Here is a 20,121-nt window from a genome sequence, read left to right as displayed (position 1 = left end):
TACGTTCTGGCCAACATGGATCCAGTGGAACTGAACCATCTGAGAATGGCTATGCAGCAGCAAGGAGCCCTCCTTGGGACCCACCAACAGGAGCTCAAACAGATCACCCAGAGCCTGGCCACTCTGTCCAACTCACTCAACCTTCTAGCCACACAACTCCAGCACTCCCAAGCCGTGCCTACCCCTGCCCACCCCTGCCCAGCCGCCTCCTTCACCTCCCGCCACTCCCCATGAACCGAGACTTCCTTCGCCTCAGCCCTACAGCAGGGAACCAGGTACCTGCAGATCTTTTCTGTCTCAGTGTTCATTGATCTTGGAGCTACAACCCATGGCTTTCCCCAGAGAACGCTCCCGGGTAGCTTATGTCATCACGCTCCTCACCGGCAAGGCCAGGGAACAGCAGTCTGGCACGCCGACACGTCCTTTTGTTCCAGCCCCAAGGACTTCTCTGAGGAAATGAGGCGAACATTCGACTGCTCTCTGTCCAGTCAGGAAGTGGCTAGGGAGCTCATGGAGCTGTGGCAGGGGCCCTGATCTACCTCAGACTATGCCATCGAGTTCCGGATGTTGGCAGTGTCATGTGACTGGAACGAGAGTGCCCAGGTCGACACTTTCCTACATGGCTTGTCCGACGTCATCAAGGATGCAATGGTATCTCGGGAACTGCCGTCGGACCTCGCCACTCTCATGGACCTTGCCAATCGTATCGACGCTCGGGTCCTACAACGTAGGAGAGAGAAGAGCCACCTCAGCTTCAACTTCTCCCACCTCCCGCCTCGTCCGTCGAACCCATGCAGGTAGATCGGGTACGGGTGTCAGCGGAGGAACGACTGTACCGACGGAACACGGGGGCCTGCTTCTACTGCGGTCAGCAAGGACACATCTGCCAAGCCTGCCCGCTAAAATGTACGAGCCCACCAGTTAATCAAGGGGCCCTGGTGGGCAATACTCGGAACCAGTCCCCTGCTGACCGACCGCTGCTCCCCGTTATCATCATCATGCACAACAACTGGCATTACCATCTTCAGGCACTCATCGCCTCGGGGGCGGACAGGAACCTGATCTGCTCCGCCATGGATCTTGGAATCCCGTTACTTGCCCTCAAGGTCCCTCTCACCGTCCTGACACTCAATGGCACTGGATTGACCACCATCAGTCACCTCACCACCCCGCTCACCCTAAGGATTTCAGGCAATCACTCTGAAACGATACAACTTCATGTCATGAACAACCCTCACACTCCCGTTATTCTTGGACTACCCTGGTTGATGCAGCACAACCCCCACTTAAACTGGACTGATCAGACCATCTTAGGCTGGAGTCCTTCCTGCCTGGCCTCCTGCCTGAACTCCGCTCTGCCTCCCGCCAAACCACCACAGCCCTCAGCCAATGAGTTTCCCGACCTCTTTCATGTGCCTCCGGAATATCTGGACCTCAAGCCAGTTTTTAGTAAAACCCAAGCAGTGTCCCTCACAGGCCTTATGATTGCGGGATCGACCTCCTGCCCGGGACGGCACCACCCAAGGGACGTCTCTACTCTCTCTCATTAACCAAACAGGCCATGGAGAAGTACATCATGGAGTCACTGGCAGCTGGGATCATCCGCCCTTCCTCCTCTCCAGCAGGGGCGGGGTTCTTCTTCGTCGAAAAGGACAAGTCACTCCGTCCCTGCATTGACTATCGAGGTCTCAACGCCATCACGGTCAAGAACCACTACCCACTACCGCTCATAACCACAGCCTTCGAACTACTCCAGGGAGCTAAGGTGTTCACTAAACTGGACTTATGCAACGCCTATCACCTAGTTAGCATCAGGGAAGGGGACGAGTGGAAGATGGCCTTCAACACCACCACAGGTCACTATGAGTACCTCGTAGTCCCTTTCGGCCTGACCAATGCGCCCGCGGTATTCCAGGCGCTAGTTAACGACGTCTTAAGGGACTTCATTAACACCTTTGTCTTTGTATACCTGGATGACATCTTGATTTTCTCTCACTCCCTGGAGGAACATCGGGGTCACGTCCAGCAGGTCCTCCAACACCTGCTAGAAAATAAACTGTTCGTTAAGGCGGAGAAAAGCGAGTTCCACCAAAGCTCCGTCTCATTCCTGGGGTTCATCATTGCTCCGGCGAAGATTCAAATGGACCCTCTCAAGCTGGAGGCAGTCACTGACTGGCCCACCCCATCTTCGAGACAAGAGCTCCAGCGCTTCCTAGGATTCGCCAACTTCTACAGGCGCTTCATTCGCAACTTCAGCACGGTGGCCGGACCTCTCTCAGCCCTGACCTCAACCAAGACCCAATTCAAGTGGGGGGAGGAAGCAGAGAAAGCCTTTTCCACGCTCAAGCACAGGTTTACCACAGCACCCATTCTGACCATACCCGATCCAACCAAGCAGTTTATTGTCAAGGTCGACGCTTCCGAGTCAGGGGTTGGAGCTATACTATCCCAGAGGGCCAGTGACGACAAGGTCCACTCATGCTCCTTCTTCTCACGCCGGCTATCCCCAGCCGAACGGAATTATGACATCGGTGACCGAGAACTATTGGCTGTTAAACTAGCCTTGGAGGAGTGGAGGCACTGGCTCGAGGGATCGGAGCTCCCCTTCCTAGTCTGGACCGACCATAAGAATCTGGAGTACCTCAAGTCCGCTAAACACCTGAATTCCCGTCAAGCCCGTTGGTCTCTCTTCTTCTCCTGGTTCAACTTCACGCTCTCCTACCGCCCAGGCTCCAAGAACGGCAAACCAGACACCCTGTCCAGGATGTTCTCTTCCCACCAAGAGGAGTCCAAGCAGCCCGAGACCATCCTTCCTCAACGCTGCCTGGTGGGACCCGCCATTCTCGAGATTGAGATGCTGGTGCAGAAGGCCCTGGAGTAGTACCCTGGTGAAGGTAACCCCAACAACACTCCTCCTAACCATCTGTTTGTTCCCTGTCCTGTGCAAACCCAGGTGCTGCAGTGGGGTCATGGCTCCAAGCTGGCCTGTCATCCGGGAGCCACCCGAACCCTAGCACTCATCCAGCAGCGCTTTTGGTGGCCATCCATCAAGGAGGACGTCCAGGAGTTCATGGCAGCCTGTGACACATGCTCCCGGAACAAGACAGCCAATCGACCCCCTGCCGGCTTGCTAAGACCCCTCCCGACTCGGCATCGACCTTGGTCTCACATCACCCTGGACTTCGTCACAGGACTCCCCAACTTAGGTGGCAACACATGTATCCTCACTGTTATTGACCGTTTTTCTAAGACCGTCCATTTCATTCCTCTGCCCAAGCTCCCCTCAGCCAAAGAGACTGCAGAACTACTCGTCCACCGTGTTTTCCGCCTACATGGTCTGCCTACCGACATTGTTTCTGACCGGGGTCCTCAGTTCACTGCACAGTTCTAGAGAGCCTTCTGCAAACTCATCGGGGCCACCTGTAGTCTCTCCTCAGGCTTCCACCCACAGACCAATGGCCAGGCAGAACGGGCGGACCAGGCTTTGGAGGTTGCACTCAGGTGCATGGCGTCCAGGGATGCCAGTTCTTGGAGCAGGTACCTACCCTGGATCGAATATGCACAACACTCTCCCTTCCTCTGCCACAGGTCTCTCTCCATTCCAGTGCTCACTAGGCTACCAACCACCACTGTTCTCCAGCCAAGAGGAGGAGGTCGCTGTACCCTCAGCCTAGCTCTTTATATGCCGCTGCAGGAGGATGTGGGCATTGGCCCAGAGAAGACTCATTCGCTCCGCACTCGCATCCAAGAGGCAGGCCGACAAACGTTGCTCCAAGGCACCCACCTACCGAGTAGGTCAACGAGTTATGCTCTCCACACGCCACCTGCCACTTAGGACCGTCTCTCGCAAGCTAGCACCCAGGTTCCTTGGACCCTTCCTCATGAAGAAGGTAATCAACCCATGTTCTGTTAGACTCGCATTACCACTCGCCATGCGACGTGTTCACCCTACCTTTCATGTATCTCAGCTTAAACCTCTGGTCTCTCTGTGGATCCTACTCACCACATCTCACCACCCATAACAGTATAATTATGTTTATATGCACTGTGTGGACAATGCATAGCATTGAAGGCACATAAAGTAAGCAACCATAAACCAGGAAGAGAAGTTACAATCACATTCAGTTCCAAGACTTTGACAAAGAACTGACATGTAATTGATGTGTAGAGACAGAGATAAGCCGTTCTTTTTCATGCCTTTTTATTTTAAAATTGACAAGCATGGGTTGTCATGCTGAGTGCCTACAGTAGCTGCACATGACAGACTATATGTAATTTAATGAAATAGGCCTAACATATTTTGTTGTACTGGTTTCTAGAGGTGGCGGCACGGTGGTGTAGTGGTTAGCACTGTCGCGTCACAGCAAGAAGGTCCTGGGTTCGAGCCCAGCGGCCGACAAGGGCCTTTCTGCGTGGAGTTTACATGTTCTCCCCATGTCTGTGTGGGTTTCCTTCAGGTGCTCCGGTTTCCCCCACAGTCCAAAGACATGCAGGTTAGGTTAATTGGTGGCTCTAAATTAACCGTAGGTGTGAATGGTTGTTTGCCTCTGTGTCAGCCCTGCAATAACCTGGTGACTTGTCCACAGTGTACCCCGCCTCTCATCCATAGTCAGCTGGGATAGGCTCCAGCTTGCCTGCGACCCTGTAGAACAGGATAAGCAGCTACAGATAATGGATGGTTGGATGGTTTCTAGAGCTCAATGAACTCATCTTTTTTCCAGCTGCTCATACTCGATCAAGCCTGATGGAACACTGTGTTATCACCTTTTTGTACCCAAAGAAATGATCCAGGTGGTCTTCCAGTCACACTTCCCTCACCTGGATTTCTACTAGCTAGGCAACTGTATCTCTACAAACCCATCTGAGCCTTTGTTCCTGAGCCCTCATCATCATCTTCTCCCTTGTCCAACCAGGTGGAGCCACATGGATCCTACTGATCCACAGGTCATATTAATTGGAGCATAGTTTTACGTCGGCTGCCCTTCCTGCAGCAACTCTTCCATTTCTGGGTTTGGGAAACAACCATTCACACACACATTTACACTCATGGACAATTTAGAGTAGCCAGTTAACCCAACTGCATGTCTTTGGACTGTGGGGGAAACCGGAGCACCAGGAGGAAACCCACGCAGACACGGGGAGAACATGCAAACTCCACACAGAAAGGCCCCCGTCGGCCACTGGGCTCAAACCCAGAACCTTCTTGCTGTGAGGTGACAGTGCTAACCACTGCGCCACCCTTCTTTGTTCCTGAGCCCTACAAGGACATAATGTGCCCTAAACCAGGTGTGCTGCCTCCAGATGGGTCAGAGGATGAAGAGATACAGGTGCATGTAGATAAAGGACAAGAAGGACAAAGCTGAGGAAATGGATGTGGGCGAGGATGTGTATGTGGCCTCAGAAGCAGGTCTGGACATGGGTATGACCATGACCATGGCAGAGGGGTTAAAGCAGCAGGCTCTTTTGTTGCGATTCATGAACTACAGACAACATTTTCAAAGGACTTTAGAATTTAAAAATCAACATTTTGTAAATGTGTTAATAACATTTTCCTAAAAAGGTATAGTGAAAAAATGTGGTATGTACATCTGTGAAACCATAATAAATATGTGCCCCAAATTTCATTTTAATATCTTTTTTTTTTTAATATGTGCTGCTAAGGAGTTTATGTAGTAAACTTTACAAGCAGATTTCTCCATTTCTGACTTTTCATAAAAAGTAAAATATGACTGCTTCAAATGCCGATATCTTAATGGTGCGTTGGTCCATTTTCTTGACCTATACATAATTGGAAAGCTTTTTAATGGCCTTTCATAAAAACACAATAAGTCAATTTTGAAAAATTGACCCATGTGACTGGTTTTGTAATGGTGCTTGATGAATATCCCCTTTCAGATTTAGTCCCCTTTGCTGTTACAATAAGCTCGACTCTTCTGGGAAGGCTTTCCACAAGATTGTGGTGCATGGCTGTGGGGATTTGTGCTCATTCAGCCACAAGAGCATTAGTGAAGTGAGATACTGATCTCAGATGAGGGGGCCTGGGGTGCAGTCAGTTGTTCAGGGCTCTGTGAGGTCAGGGCTCTGTGCAGCCACTTGAGTTCATCCACTCCAACATTAACAAACCATGTCTACAATGTACTTCTCGTTTGTTCTCAAAAGGAAAGGAAAAAAAAGATATGCTGGATCAAGCACTTATTTTTTAAGATGCCAAATAATGAGGGTAGAAGTTAGTTAAACTCAGCCACATTTGCAATGATTGTGATAATTATGTCTAGAATTATTCATGCACCAATATACTGAACAATGTACCAGACTCTTATTAGATGTTGATTTGAACACTTGCCATTTTCTCATTCATATTTCACTGCATTGGTCTTTTCACTTGTTTATTCTGAAATTGTCTCTTGCAGTTGACAGCAAAGAATACAAAGTAAGCTGCTTCTTCGTAAATACTGAACTTTTGAACTCAAGTCCAACTGACCAACAAACCAGCTCTGAATAACATACTAAAATAACATCTACAAGTATCAACGGTGGCTAGTAGCGATCTTATAATTAGCTCAGTAGCTGGCCGTCTAACTTTCCAACATCTCAATTTAATTATCCAGTTACAACAAAATTACCTACAAACATACAAAATACTGACATGCCAAATAACTGAGTTGCTGATGAAAGAATGGTTTGGAACGCATCAAAAGAGAGCGAGATTAGATTGGATTTTTATGGCTTATCTCAAGCCACAGGCACCTTCTTATTTTTTTATTTCTCTTTATTCCTTTTAATTTCTTTTGACATTACTTTTTTTTTTGATGGGAGGCTCGGGGGTGCAGTGGGTAGCATTACCACCTCATCATCCTGAGCTCATGTTACTGTCAGTGCAGTGTTTCACATGTTCTCCCTGTGGCTTTCCGCCACGTTCTTCCTTTCCTCCCACCTCCCAAATTACATGGTGGTAAGTGGACTGAATTCTATGATAAATTGCCTCTAGGTGTGAATTAGTGTGTTGATGTGTGTGCGTGATGCCCTGCAATGAACTGGAGTCTCATTACGATGTACCCCCACTATGTGCCCAATGATTCCGGATTAGGTTCCAGACCCAGTACAACCCTGACTTGTTTTTTGAGCTGTTTTTCCAACCATCATATCTGGCAACACTCGCCATTTAACACTAGATTCCGCCACATTGGTTTTCTGCTTCCTTTGCTTTAATCACCAGTTGGGTCAACAATTTCGTTTCATCATGTTCCCTGGATTGTCCCCCATTATTCAATGTAAATATTGACCAGCACAACTTGTTAGACCCATAATCCGACATGTTTGATTTTTTTAACATATGCCAATTACAGGATTTATCAAAACGGTGGCAGAAAACTTATCTGCAAGCTCTGAAATGGTCAGAATGCTGAAATAAAATTCTCAAATACTAGTATTGCCGAGCCTGGAATTATGATCACGTCTACTAAAGGATATTGTCCAACCTGAGCATGTTTATCTGCACAGATAAAAGGGAGAGGGGGATAAAGAATAACTGAGAGAGAAAGAGAAGGAGGAAAAAAATAAATAAAATAGGGGAAATGACTCCCTCATGGGCACAAAAATGCAGTCGGGGTTTTCATGAACCAAATCTCTTTTCTGATGATGGTCTTAAAAGCACCAATAAAGTGGACTGGAAGCACTTAAAAATTAGTTAAGGGCACACTTGTGCACAGACACACTCACTAGCACACACGCATACATACACATCCTGGCAGAGCGATCAATAGGCATTAGTGGAGAGAACAGGGAGAGAGAGACAAGGATGAATGTATGAGAAATGAGAGAAGGAGAGAAGGAAGTAGCCAGCATGTGAAAAACATGCTAACTACACTGTCGATTCACACCCAGCTTGTTTTTATACTGCCATTATGTGATGTACAATAATTAAGACAAATTAAAATATGGAGCAAACTGCTCCTGAAATGTGATCTGACCAGACAGAAGTGACCACGCAGCTGTTTCACCTGCAGGGAAGACAGATGGGTAAATAAAAAGTAATACCGCACAGGAAGGAAGGTATTTAAAAATAAGCCATCTTTTGATGACTAACTGCTGCGGAATTAAAGGAGGCCGCTATAATGTATTTATATAATTCTGCCCACCATATGTGTGTGTGTGTTTGTGTGTGGTAGCCTGAAAAACCCTTCATATGTTGAAATGTTCTACTATATATAGTTCTGATAGATCTCATGTTGGTTTTTTGGTTTCCCCTAAAAGTATAAAGAGATAAAATTGAATTTAAAGATTTGGCACAGGAGCATCACAAACAGTTTGCAAGCATTTAACTAGTTATAAAGTGATTTGATTGGACTGTTTGCTAAAACATCATCATCTCTAGCCGCTTTATCCTGTTCTACAGGGTCGCAGGCAAGCTGGAGCCTATCCCAGCTGACTACGGGCGAAAGGCGGGGTACACCCTGGACAAGTCGCCAGGTCATCACAGGGCTGACACATAGACACAGACAACCATTCACACTCACATTCACACCTACGGTCAATTTAGAGTCACCAGTTAACCTAACCTGCATGTCTTTGGCGGAAACCGGAGCACCCGGAGGAAACCCACGCAAACTCCGCACAGAAATGCCCTCGCCGGCCACGGGGCTCGAACCCGGACCTTCTTGCTCTGAGGCGACAGCGCTAACCACTACACCACCGTGCCGCCCAAAAACATATAGGTATCTGATAAATAGAACATGCGTGAAAAAAATCACACTTAAGCTAGCAAGGCTTTAGACATCTTTAGAAAGACTAAAATTAAAGGCCAATTTATGCTGACAACCCAGTCCTCACAGACGGTGTCGCAGATAGCGTCTGCGTAGCCCCCCCACCTTCGCAGACGCTCTGCGCGCACCTCCCAAAAATTGTGACCACCGCAGAAGCCTCGCAGACAGCGTCGCAGACAAGAGGGCTCTGACTGGTCCACTCTACATCCGCTGTACACGCACTTCCGCTTCCCTACTTTCCCGGTTGGGTTTGTTTTCACGACCGCCATTTTTAAAAACACGAGCGAAGATGGAGCAGCACGAAGAGCGGTTGATCGAAGAAGTGAGGAAGTACGGACATCTATACGACTCCAGTTCTAGTCATTATAAGTAACCGGAGGATAAACACTCCACTAACCACACCCATCAACTACTCCTAGCGATTTCGCGACTTCGCACCCCCTTGCGTTGTAGCGGTGAATAACATCGCGCACGCCTATTACTCGCCGCTCAACGATAAATTACAACTGTCTGCGAAAAGCTGTCTGCGAAAGCCTTGTCGCAAGAGCATGCAGAGGCCTTAACTCCTTACCTGACATGATAGCAAAAAAACAAAAACAAAAAAACCCACTATTAAATGAATCAGCCACATGAGTCAGCCAAATGTATAAAAAAAGACTTGTTTTGAGTATTATTTATTTTTTTTAAAGAACTCAAAAGAACAATTAAATTTTATCTCGGGTAACATTTAATCTTAATCTTAATAGTCGAAACAAAATAGTCACTTCGGCTAATTATTCTACTGCTGTTATTCACAATCAAATATACAAACACATAGTTATGTTCTCTGTATGAGATAAAGCTCTGTACTTTCTAGAAGCCTCTCTGTGAACCGCAGATGAACTTTAGACAAAAGAGAACGAAACTGCTTGATCCCATGAACATGCTGCCTCGCAAGAAACGCTGTGCACCTTCACTAAAGATGTTAGATAACAGGATGCATGTTTCGCCTTCGTATTAGTAACCACGACACCTGCTAAATATACGCTAGAAGAAAAAACAAAAGCTGCCAAAGTAGAACTGTACTGAGCACACGGTGTAGGGTTTCCTTTATTCTCTTGCGTGCTTGAGAATAAAGGGGCTTTGTTCATATGTTCTAAGCCCTTCAGTTAGTGGTAAAGTAAGATGGAAAGGCCACAACATGACAATTGACACATACTGTATTCCCAAACCAACATGCATATGATGAATACATAGGGTCAAACATAAATGTCTTTATGGAATCTGCATACTTACTACACACATTCACGACCATTTTATAAGGAACACATGTACGTCTGCGTATTCTTGCGATTATCCAATCGGCTAATCAAGTGGCAGCAGGTCAGTGCATAAAATCATGTAGATACAGGTCAAGAGTTTTAATTAATTTTCACATTAAACATCAGAATGGAGAAAAAAAAAAAGTGACCTCGCTGACTTTGGGTAGTTCAGAAACTGCCGAAAACGGCTGTGTTTACACAGAATGGTGTGTGTGGAGCGGGCCGATAAATAAATAAAAATGAAAAAAATGTGGAAATGCCATGTTGATGAGAGGGGTCAGAGGAAAATTGCCAGATTATTTCAATACCACAGGAAGGCTACGGTAACTCTTTGCAATCGTGGTGAGTGGAAAACTCTAAACCTTGGGCTGCAACAGAAAAAATAGGTACCCTATGGGTACATGTGGCTACTGCTTATAAATAAAATTGTTTTCTGATGCCATGTCCATACAGTCAGGGGCGATTCTAGCATCTGATCTTTGGGGGTGCTTAGCCCCCAGGGTTTGGATTTGTGAATGATAAGCAAACGTAAACGCTATGTTACATTAAATAAAATTGACTAACACATGGTGGTCTAGGACCGTAGCACTTGTACAGCTCTGCACAAAAGTATCTCGATACGGATGATAAATGTCGTTTTTATCATTCTGTTCATAGACCAGGGAACATCTCATCTCATTCATCTCATTATCTCTAGCCGCTTTATCCTGTTCTACAGGGTCGCAGGCAAGCTGGAGCCTATCCCAGCTGACTACGGGCGAAAGGCGGGGTACACCCTGGACAAGTCGCCAGGTCATCACAGGGCTGACACATAGACACAGACAACCATTCACACTCACATTCACACCTACGCTCAATTTAGAGTCACCAGTTAACCTAACCTGCATGTCTTTGGACTGTGGGGGAAACCGGAGCACCCGGAGGAAACCCACGCGGACACGGGGAGAACATGCAAACTCCGCACAGAAAGGCCCTCGCCGGCCACGGGGCTCGAACCCGGACCTTCTTGCTGTGAGGCGACAGCGCTAACCACTACACCACCGTGCCGCCCCCCAGGGAACATCAATATTGCATTATGCATATTATTGTGTTGTGTTTAACAATTGTAACTCCAGTCCGTACCTTCACATCTCGCTATGCCAGTAATACTCAGGTGCTACTTCGAGTTCCTCATCGGCGTGGAATCCAGTTAAAAAAACCACCATGTCGTAGCAAGCACTCGCGTGGACAGGCAACCCAATCAGAGGGGACGCAAGGAGGAGAGGTATTTTACTGGTCATAGAACTATCACGTAACAGGTGAATTCAAGAACACACACACACGCCCGCGCACACATTCATTGCGCAGTGCGCAAGGGCACTTATTTCTGAAAATTACGTCCAAAAGCAGTGTTTTTGAGGGTGCTGAGCTAGGGGGTGCTGAGCTCGTTTTTGGGGGTGCTTGAGCACCCCCAAAAATAGGCTAAACACGCCCCTGCCATACAGTAAATATAGCATATTTTACTCTATGAGGCAGTAACCACAAAAAGGAAGCATAATCCAAAAATTAACAATTTAAAAATCACAGAAGTAAAATATACCAAGTGTCTGTACTTCTCTTGCCTCTTACAGTTTTCGAAACTGAAACCTCCGAACCGAGACTGACATACACACGCTGTCGCCATGACCGACACTTTTATTTCCCGGAAAAGGCCCGGCGCTAGAGCTCAGTGGTCTCAATACTCTTTCTGACAACTTCCTGTAACAACTCGGAAGTGCGTCACATCTACATCACAGATTGGACCACTGGCCGAAGAAGGTGAGGAAAGGGGAGCAACCTGGAGTATATTTGAAAACAGGAACGCACTTCCCCTTGGGAATAAACATAAACATGTCTGAAAGCGATTTCTTTAGTCTAGTCCATTTATTTCGAATGGTGAACCGAATTGTATACACTCACCAGTCATTTTAATAGGAACACCTGTATGCACATGCGCAGTGCGCTATTGTTATACTCATTCTTACATTCTTACAACACGATGACATAGTGGCTACAGCCTCTATATGAGGCAGTAGCCACAAAAAGACCCACTGAGTTCCATCATCCAAGAACAGGAATCTGAGGCTACAGTAAGCACAAGTTCTCCAAAACTGGACAGTGTAAGATTGAAAAAAGACCGATCAGTGTTCTTGCAATTTTTCCAAACTGTCCGTTTCCAGTAAACCTGTCCCTATTATAGTCTAGATTAGGAAAAAGAAGTCCTGTTTACATCCCTTTTTCTAGGGTGATACAAAACATGCATGAGAACAGTGAAACAGCAGTGAGGTGTGCAGTTGGAACGACTGAATGGTTCAAGGTGAAGGTGGGACTCCATCAAGGATCTGCTTTGAGTCCTTTCTTGTTTGCCATAGTGATGGATAGCTTGACGAACGAAGTGAGGCAAGCGTCACCATGGAACATGATGTTTGCGGATGATATTGTGATATGTAGTGAAAGTAGAAAGGAGGTTGAGTTGGGTTTGGAGAGATGGAGGTATGCATTGGAACGAAGAGGAATGAAGGTGAGCAGGAGCAAAACAGAATACATGTGCATCAGTGAGAATGGGGATGAGAGTGTAGTGAAGATGCAAGGAGTAGACATAAAGAAAGTTGGTGAATTCAAGTACCTGGGGTCAACTGTGCAAAGAAAATGGGGGCTGCGATAGTGAGGTGAGAAAGCGAGTGCAGGCAGGGTGGAGCAGTTGGAGAAGGATTTCAGGAGTCATTTGTGATAGGAAAGTCCCAGCAAAAGTGAAAGGTAGGATGTATAAGACAGTAGTGAGACCAGCTGTGATGTATGGATTGGAGACCGTACCCTTAACGAAGAGACAGGAGGCAAAGTTGGAGGTGGCGGAGTTGAGGATGTTAAGGTTTGCGATGGGAGTGATAAGGTTGGACAGGATAAGGAACGAGCACATCAGAAGGACAGCGCATGTGGAGAGCTTGGGAATGAAGCTAAGAGAGGTGAGACTGAGATGGTCTGGGCACATCCTGAGAAGAGATGCAGAGCATGTTGGAAGGAGAATGTTGAGGATGGAGCTGCCAGGCACACGAAAATGATGAAGGCCAAAGAGGAGATACATGGATGTGGTGAGAGAGGACATGAAAGTGGCAGGTGTGGTAGAGAAGGATGCGGAAGACAGGGAGCAATGGAGACGAAAGATCCGCTGTAGCGACCCCTAATCGGGAGCAGCCAAAAGAAGAAGCAGTTTACATCCCTTTTTCTACATGAAGCAATGAGGGTCATTTGGCTGTGTACTGACAGACTTACAGTAAACATAAAAAACAAATTAGAACATGTGAGCATGTCACATCAACATTTAAATGTCAGTTTCGTTGACAGAAATAGGGTTTTTTTGTTTTTAATTATATGAAATGTCTTTGCGGCAGTGGGGGTGTGGTCGAGCGTCAGCTGTGAACGGCGAGGAGGCAGGTTGAACCGGTCAGTAACATGTGTGCACACCTGTGTGTAATTACTGGCTGTCTATTGGCCCGTGTCTCTGTGTATGCGTATCTTTCAGACAGCCAGAAATGAGAGAGACAGAGCTGTGGCGCCCTGTCTCGCGCGTGTGTGTAGTGTGTTTATGTTTCGTTAATCGTCACTGAAAAGTGTGAACGATAAAGAGAACACACTTGTTCTGGAGCCTGCTCCCAGTTCCTCTGTTTCCCAGCGTCAGAGAGTTGTTACAGTCTTGTTTTGCTATAGGACAGTAAGTATATATACGGTACAGACACAGAGCAGGAGATCTGTGCTCCTTCAGTTAGTATGCAGAAACCTGAGAATCACTCACAGTATAAGAAACCAGCGAGAATGCTTTGCCAGCCCCAAACAGCATCCCAGACAGATGACCAGGTCTAGAATCAGCAGCAGGAGATACATCAGCCATCTGAAAGAGGCAGAATCAAATCATAAATAGAACCATATAGCGCTTGCTTTTTCACAGGAATGAAGTCACAGCTTTACATGTACAACACAGGGTAGAATTTAAAAGGGATATAATGCATAACACACCAACAAGACTTACGTGTGTGTGTGTGTGTGTGTGTGTGTGTGTGTGCGTGCATGCATGCATGCATGCATGTGTTTAACCAGTTAATAATTCAGTAGTGCAAATCCATAGACATAAGTATTTCATGAGCTCGATTCTATGGACATCAGCTCTCTCTGAGGGTCTTTCTGCTCCTGCTCCTGAGGATTTATTCATCTGGACTTGTATATCAGCAACTGACACCAAAAAAAGATCCAAAATAGCTTTGAAGTTATGTTTCAAGGCATGATAGTTGACTTTTTTCAGAAACATTTTTGTTATATATTTTTTAAAAATTCTCTTTACATCCCAATAGCCATGAATAAATCAAATGCTTTGACAATAAAAAAAAACAACAACAACAACAACAACAACCTTTCATCTGTGGCAGTCACAGGGCTGTAAAAAGCCTATCCAATCATTTCATTTGGTCCAACTTGCCTGTCTATCTACCTACTTGCCTACCTGCGTATACTCTTCCCATGCACTCATTGCGCATGTGCATGGGAGGTCTTCCACAAGGCGAGGCAGACATATAGACCCCTTTCACATGACGTCACTGCGCCGCGAGATTTTGTTAGGCGCCATATTGGAAGACCAAGTACATGCACTCACAATATAAAACAAACTACGAGCGAGAGTAAAGTGACACGATGGCTGATAATTCTGGTTATGTGAGTACATTACCAGCTGCAGAAAGGGCACGGTATGTGGAGAAACAGGCTGTGATTGATGGGTTTGACCCATATGATAAGACTCGCGGCAAGGGAGAATGGAAACATAAGGAGGACCGGACACCAATTCTGCCATCTGTTTGCTACCCAGACATTGTAAACTATTTGTTGTTTACACCCAGTGCCTACACTCAGTGTTCGAACTATGCCGATATTTTCGAGGGGTCCCTTTTTTTCCCTTGGGGAGCTTGCGCTTGTCTCGGAGCGCGGCTCTCCAAACACATGAGAAGCCTTGCGCTTGTCTCGGAGCGCGGATCTCCAAACACATGAGAAGCCTATCTTACGCACATATCACGCGGACTCCACACCTCCACACACGCATTGCGTCTGAAGTCATAACTCATCAGGGGAAATCGTGTCCACATTGGCATGTTCAAAAAACAACCTCGCATCAACGATGATACCACACGCAAGAAAAAAAAACAAACAGTCAGGCTACTCAACAACCAACCTGGCAGCAGCGAGCAAGCCCCAAACCATCCTAAATTATTATTATTATTAAATTGTAGAAGTCTGGGAGGCTTGCTCCTCATACAGTTATCAACTTGGGGCCAATTTAGCATGTTTTAAATCTGAATTTCTTGCGTTTGCTTACCTCAAAGTGTCCGCAGATCATGCACAGACTTATCCATTATATCCACAGTTTTTTGCCAAGTCTCACACAGGTTTCTTTCAAGTCTACTGTTGGGCCAATAAATCATAAATAAAACAGCTCAGATTTGTTTAAGTCGTTTGCCACTCCACTTTATTCTCGTGGGTTCACATACCGCTGCCGTTATTTCCCTCTAATCACGAGTTTGTTGGTCTTCCAATATGGCGCAGGGTCTGTTTACTTCCGGTTTCAGGTGACGTCAGTGAAAGGGGTCTATTGCTAAAGCTAGCGAGCTGGTCGCACAAGAATGGCAGCAAAAGGGCAGCCAAAATTTCCAGTTAGACCGAACATTACACTTGCGCTTTTAAACAAAGCAAGAAAAGAAAGACTGAAGTAGAAAAAGCTATGATGAAAAAGAAGCTGAAAAAAAATGCTGCCTTCATGTGCAATCAGAATTATAGTAAATACGAGTTGCTGAGGGCGGCACGGTGGTGTAGTGGTTAGCGCTGCCGCCTCACAGCAAGAAGGTCCAGGTTTAAGCCCCGTGGCCGATGAGGGCCTTTCTGTGCGGAGTTTGCATGTTCTCCCCGTGTCCGCGTGGGTTTCCTCCGGGTGCTCCGGTTTCCCCCACAGTCCAAAGACATGCAGGTTAGGTTAACTGGTGACTCTAAATTGACCGTAGGTGTGAATGTGAGTGTGAATGGTTGTCTGTGTCTATGTGTCAGCCCCGTGATGACCTGGCGACTTGTCCAGGGTGTACCCCGCCTTTCGCCCGTAGTCAGCTGGGATATGCTCCAGCTTGCCTGAGACCCTGTAGGACAGGATAAAGCGGCTAGAGATAATGAGATTAGGTTAATTATTGTTTGCTGTTGATTGTGTACATAATTTAATCTGTAATCTGTGCACACTTTACTTGATATTGCTGGGTTTCGGTCACGTGACTTTTCTTAGTGGTTTTACTGCAACTGAAATAGCTGGTGGTCTAAACGGCTGCCGTAGTGCAAACAACTAGCGATAACTTATCAGAGTATGCTCGTAATCTAGAAGCCACTGGTCGCTTTAGATATATTCAGAAGATTGCTACGTGCAATGGAATCGACCCCTACAGTCTGGGAAAGAAGGATTTGTCATACGATCTCGAAAACGACCCTTCAGTCGAGTTCCCCGACATCTTGAACTATCTGGTGTTGCATACGTCCTTCTACACTGCAAAACAGATGAACGTGTGGAAGAGTATGGAGGCTTACAACTTTTTTGTATGTGGCTGGGTAAAGGACCTCGCTATCAAGTCACTGCTGAATGAATCCTGGATTGTTTTTGCCCGTGTAAGTATGTTTGTTTTTTTTAAAGCTTTTCATTCGTGGCTTTACAACAAAGCGCTGCAAGTTGAAGTGTAAACAAACAGTTCGCTTGATTCTCACTTGTGTTTGCTCTAATCTCAGGTAAATCATTCACAAAGATCATCAGAAACCCCTTTAAAGACCTGAATATTAGTTAAACAAGACGGAGAAGTGATCACGGCGCATTGTAACTGTACGGCTGGGGAAGAATTTTGTCGCGACCTTCATGCATATTGACTTTGTGAGGAGTAAACAAAGAAACAGCTGGGGACTTTAGCGCTTTGTGACTAAAGAAAAAAGTACTGTAAAATAACGACACATAGCAAGAAAAGTACTTGGAAAACACTAAAGACATAGCTGGGATGGAGAAACAAACCTTTCACCAAGTGATCACTGCAAACTCGAGCATGCTTCGACTCGGCTCCCTTCGATTTCAGTGAGGTTCAAAAGCCACCTTTCTCGATGCGTTTTTATGAAATCGTGTGTTCGTTCACCTTTTTTATTAGTTCACGGGGAACCCTGAAGAAACTTTTATCAGTTTAATGGTTTGATCGATTCGAACAACCTAAAACAATGCAAGCGTAAGGCATTTTTCATGCGAGGAATGCACCTTCTCCGTACAAATGCCTTGTCAACTGAGCTTTGGTAGACCACCAGCTAAAGTTTTGAATAATTAATGAGGCGGCTGTGACGTCACGTGAAACCCAGCAATAGAACAAGGCTATTTAGCTTGGAATCAAAATAGGCTTTATCAAAGAAACAAGTGAGAAGGAATCTTGCACTATCTTCCACTATTTTTCATTTCACTCCAAATAACAAAGCACTTGAACGTGACCTACTCACAATTCCAACTTCACAAGTGGGAAGTTGGAATTGTGAGTAGCATGTGAAGGCCGCAAATGTAAGAAGTTAAACCAGATTGATGACTGAGGGAATTGTTTGTTTTGTTTTTTGGGTGAAATTTGTTAGTTGGATATGACAGTGAGGCACTACGCTCCTCTCCCCTAACGCTCTCTCCCATGACTCCTTCTATAGTAATCAAGCAGTGCACATTTCTGTGTTTTGGAGGAATGGCTTTGGAGTTGGTTGGATACTTTCAAAATCTAGCTTATTTTTGCTGGTTTCTCCAAAAATGACCTACTCTGCTTTTAGCAGGCCAGCACAGTAGCTACAACTGATTATAGCGAGACAAGATGATGATCGACTCAACAGCCTCTGATCTTTTATCATTTATATTGTGTTGGCTCCAGGTATTTTCAGCATCTACAGCAATGCTACAGCATGCAGATAAAGCTACAATACTATCATCATACGCCTTGAGACAGAGAGGCTGAGGAAGTTGGCTGATTCGATTTGCCCTGTGAGTAATGCAGGAAGAAGGTGTGCACATTCTCGCTCGATACCACAGTCCTCCAGTCACCAGAAACACGAGCCGTTCATCAATAAGCCAGCTGCTAGTTCATAACACGTTCGTCTACAAGCGGAAATGCAATCTTCATCGAGAATATATGAGTCAATTCGGCATACCTAACAGCTCTGAAAGGGCAGTGGAAATGAGGGACTGCTTTAAAGTCTGGATAAAGGTCAATGGCACAAGTGACTCCTACATAATTCTGTGCTAGTTAATGGTGCTTGTCTGCAGGCCAGAAATCTGCTAGGGCTGTTAATAGCACTCTGAATAGCTTTATGTGTGATGGGGAAATGCAGTGACCAGACTTATAATTCATTACATGCAGGTCATGTACACTAGTGTAATGAGAGCATGATATCCTGAGAATTAAATTTAAAAAAAAAAAGAATAACACGCTGGATGCAAAACTTGTAGGATCTGACTGCTGCATGGAACAATTTTGGCCCTATTAACTGAGTCAATTAATAACTCAGGACTCAAATTGCATTTATTCAGCTTAAGGAAGCACTTTGTCTTTAGCCTGGGCCCGCCCATCCTAAGTGTGATGCAACACAGGGGGCTGTTGCGAACTTAGTCTGGCAAGGCAAGCTATCTCCAGCTCTTCCAAGCTCCCGAAAAATCGGGAGCCAATCAACTTTGAGCATCTCCAACGGCCCTGGGTAGAGGCCTGTTCAAGGCAGTGACGTAGTAGAACTGCGACCGGAAGCCATAGATTGTTTACAGAATCTATGCCGGAAGCGCTTCATTCACTAGAAACATTACGAACATGGAGCAGCGGCAAGCCTTTGACACAGCAGTAGATGCTGTATTGAAAGCATTCAACGGGAAGTTCTCATTGAAAACGGAGCAAAGAGCAGCCCTGGAGGTATTTATTGAAAGGAAGGACGTTTTCGCCTTGCTCCCAACCGGCTTCGGTAAGAGTTTAATCTACCAGTTAGCTAGCCTGGGCCCGCCCATCCTAAGTGTGACGCAACACGGGGGGCTGTTGCAAAGTTTCTGTCGTGTCACATACGTCAGAGGAAAGAGTGATGTGATTGGTTTAAGCTTCGTCACAGCCTTTTCTGGCTTCGACCAGTAGCAAACTGAGGCATTTCAGGGAGGCGGGTCAACCACGCGCTTTGGGAAATGGTTGGGCTTAATATCTATGCCAGACCAATGCTCGCAGAGCTTTGAAGTTGCGTTAGCCAGACTACTTTGTCTTGGCCATGGTCACAGTGGATCTGAAGCCCAGGTGGGAATACACCCAGGGCACCATGCACACACATTCACACTTGGAGACAAATTTGCATAACCAGTCTACCGACCAGAATGTATTTGGGAGATGGGAGAAAACAGAAGAACCCAGAGGAAACCCACACAAACACAGGGAGAACATAGAAAACTCCACAGCAGGGCTCAAACCGGGAACCCTAGTGATGTGAGGTGGCAATGCTACCCACCTTGACACCCACTCAAACTGCAGTCTTTTAAAAATAACTCATACAGAAGTAATACTAAACCCATTAATCCCATGCAAGTCACCTGTAGTACTCCATGTAGCTGGCCTGATCAGCAACTGTCACAAGGTCCTGTCTGACCTGGGTGATGTTGGGCAGGGCAGTGAGCTGTCGGATGATATTGTCAGCCATCTGTTGTATGAAGCGAAGTGTCTGGGTGTAGTCCTGCCGAGGTGAAAAGATCTCATCCAGCCGTGCCAGGTGCTCCTTTAGCCGTAACCGCATGTTGCTCAAAGAGCCAGCCACCTGAAAGAGGAGAGAGCCAGGCAGAGGTGGACAAAGTGCCCAACTTCATTACTTAAGTCAAAGTACAGATCCTACTGGTCAAATGTTACTCCGATATAAGTAAAAAGTTGTCCAGTCAAATTTTTACTCAAGTTAAAATACTGAAGTACTTGATTTTTAAAATACTTAAAGGAACAGTCCACCGTACTTCCATA

At 46.1% G+C, this 20,121-nt stretch overlaps 1 protein-coding gene across 1 annotated transcript in view; it reads right to left on the bottom strand.

Annotated features, from left to right (window-relative positions):
• Positions 1-20,121, bottom strand: part of ttyh2l (tweety homolog 2, like) — a 180,863-nt gene that overhangs the window by 64,572 nt on the left and 96,170 nt on the right. The window contains exons 4-5 of the mRNA XM_060901707.1: positions 19,707-19,927; positions 13,872-13,967 (exon numbers count right to left, since the gene is read on the bottom strand). Of these exons, the coding sequence (XP_060757690.1) occupies positions 13,872-13,967; positions 19,707-19,927 (317 nt within the window). The remainder of the gene's footprint in view (positions 1-13,871; positions 13,968-19,706; positions 19,928-20,121) is intronic.

Source organism: Neoarius graeffei, chromosome 20, assembly GCF_027579695.1.
Source record: "Neoarius graeffei isolate fNeoGra1 chromosome 20, fNeoGra1.pri, whole genome shotgun sequence".
NCBI lineage: Eukaryota > Metazoa > Chordata > Actinopteri > Siluriformes > Ariidae > Neoarius > Neoarius graeffei.
The sequence above is the reverse complement of the archived record's forward strand: the minus strand, read 5'-3'. Positions and strand labels throughout refer to the sequence as shown.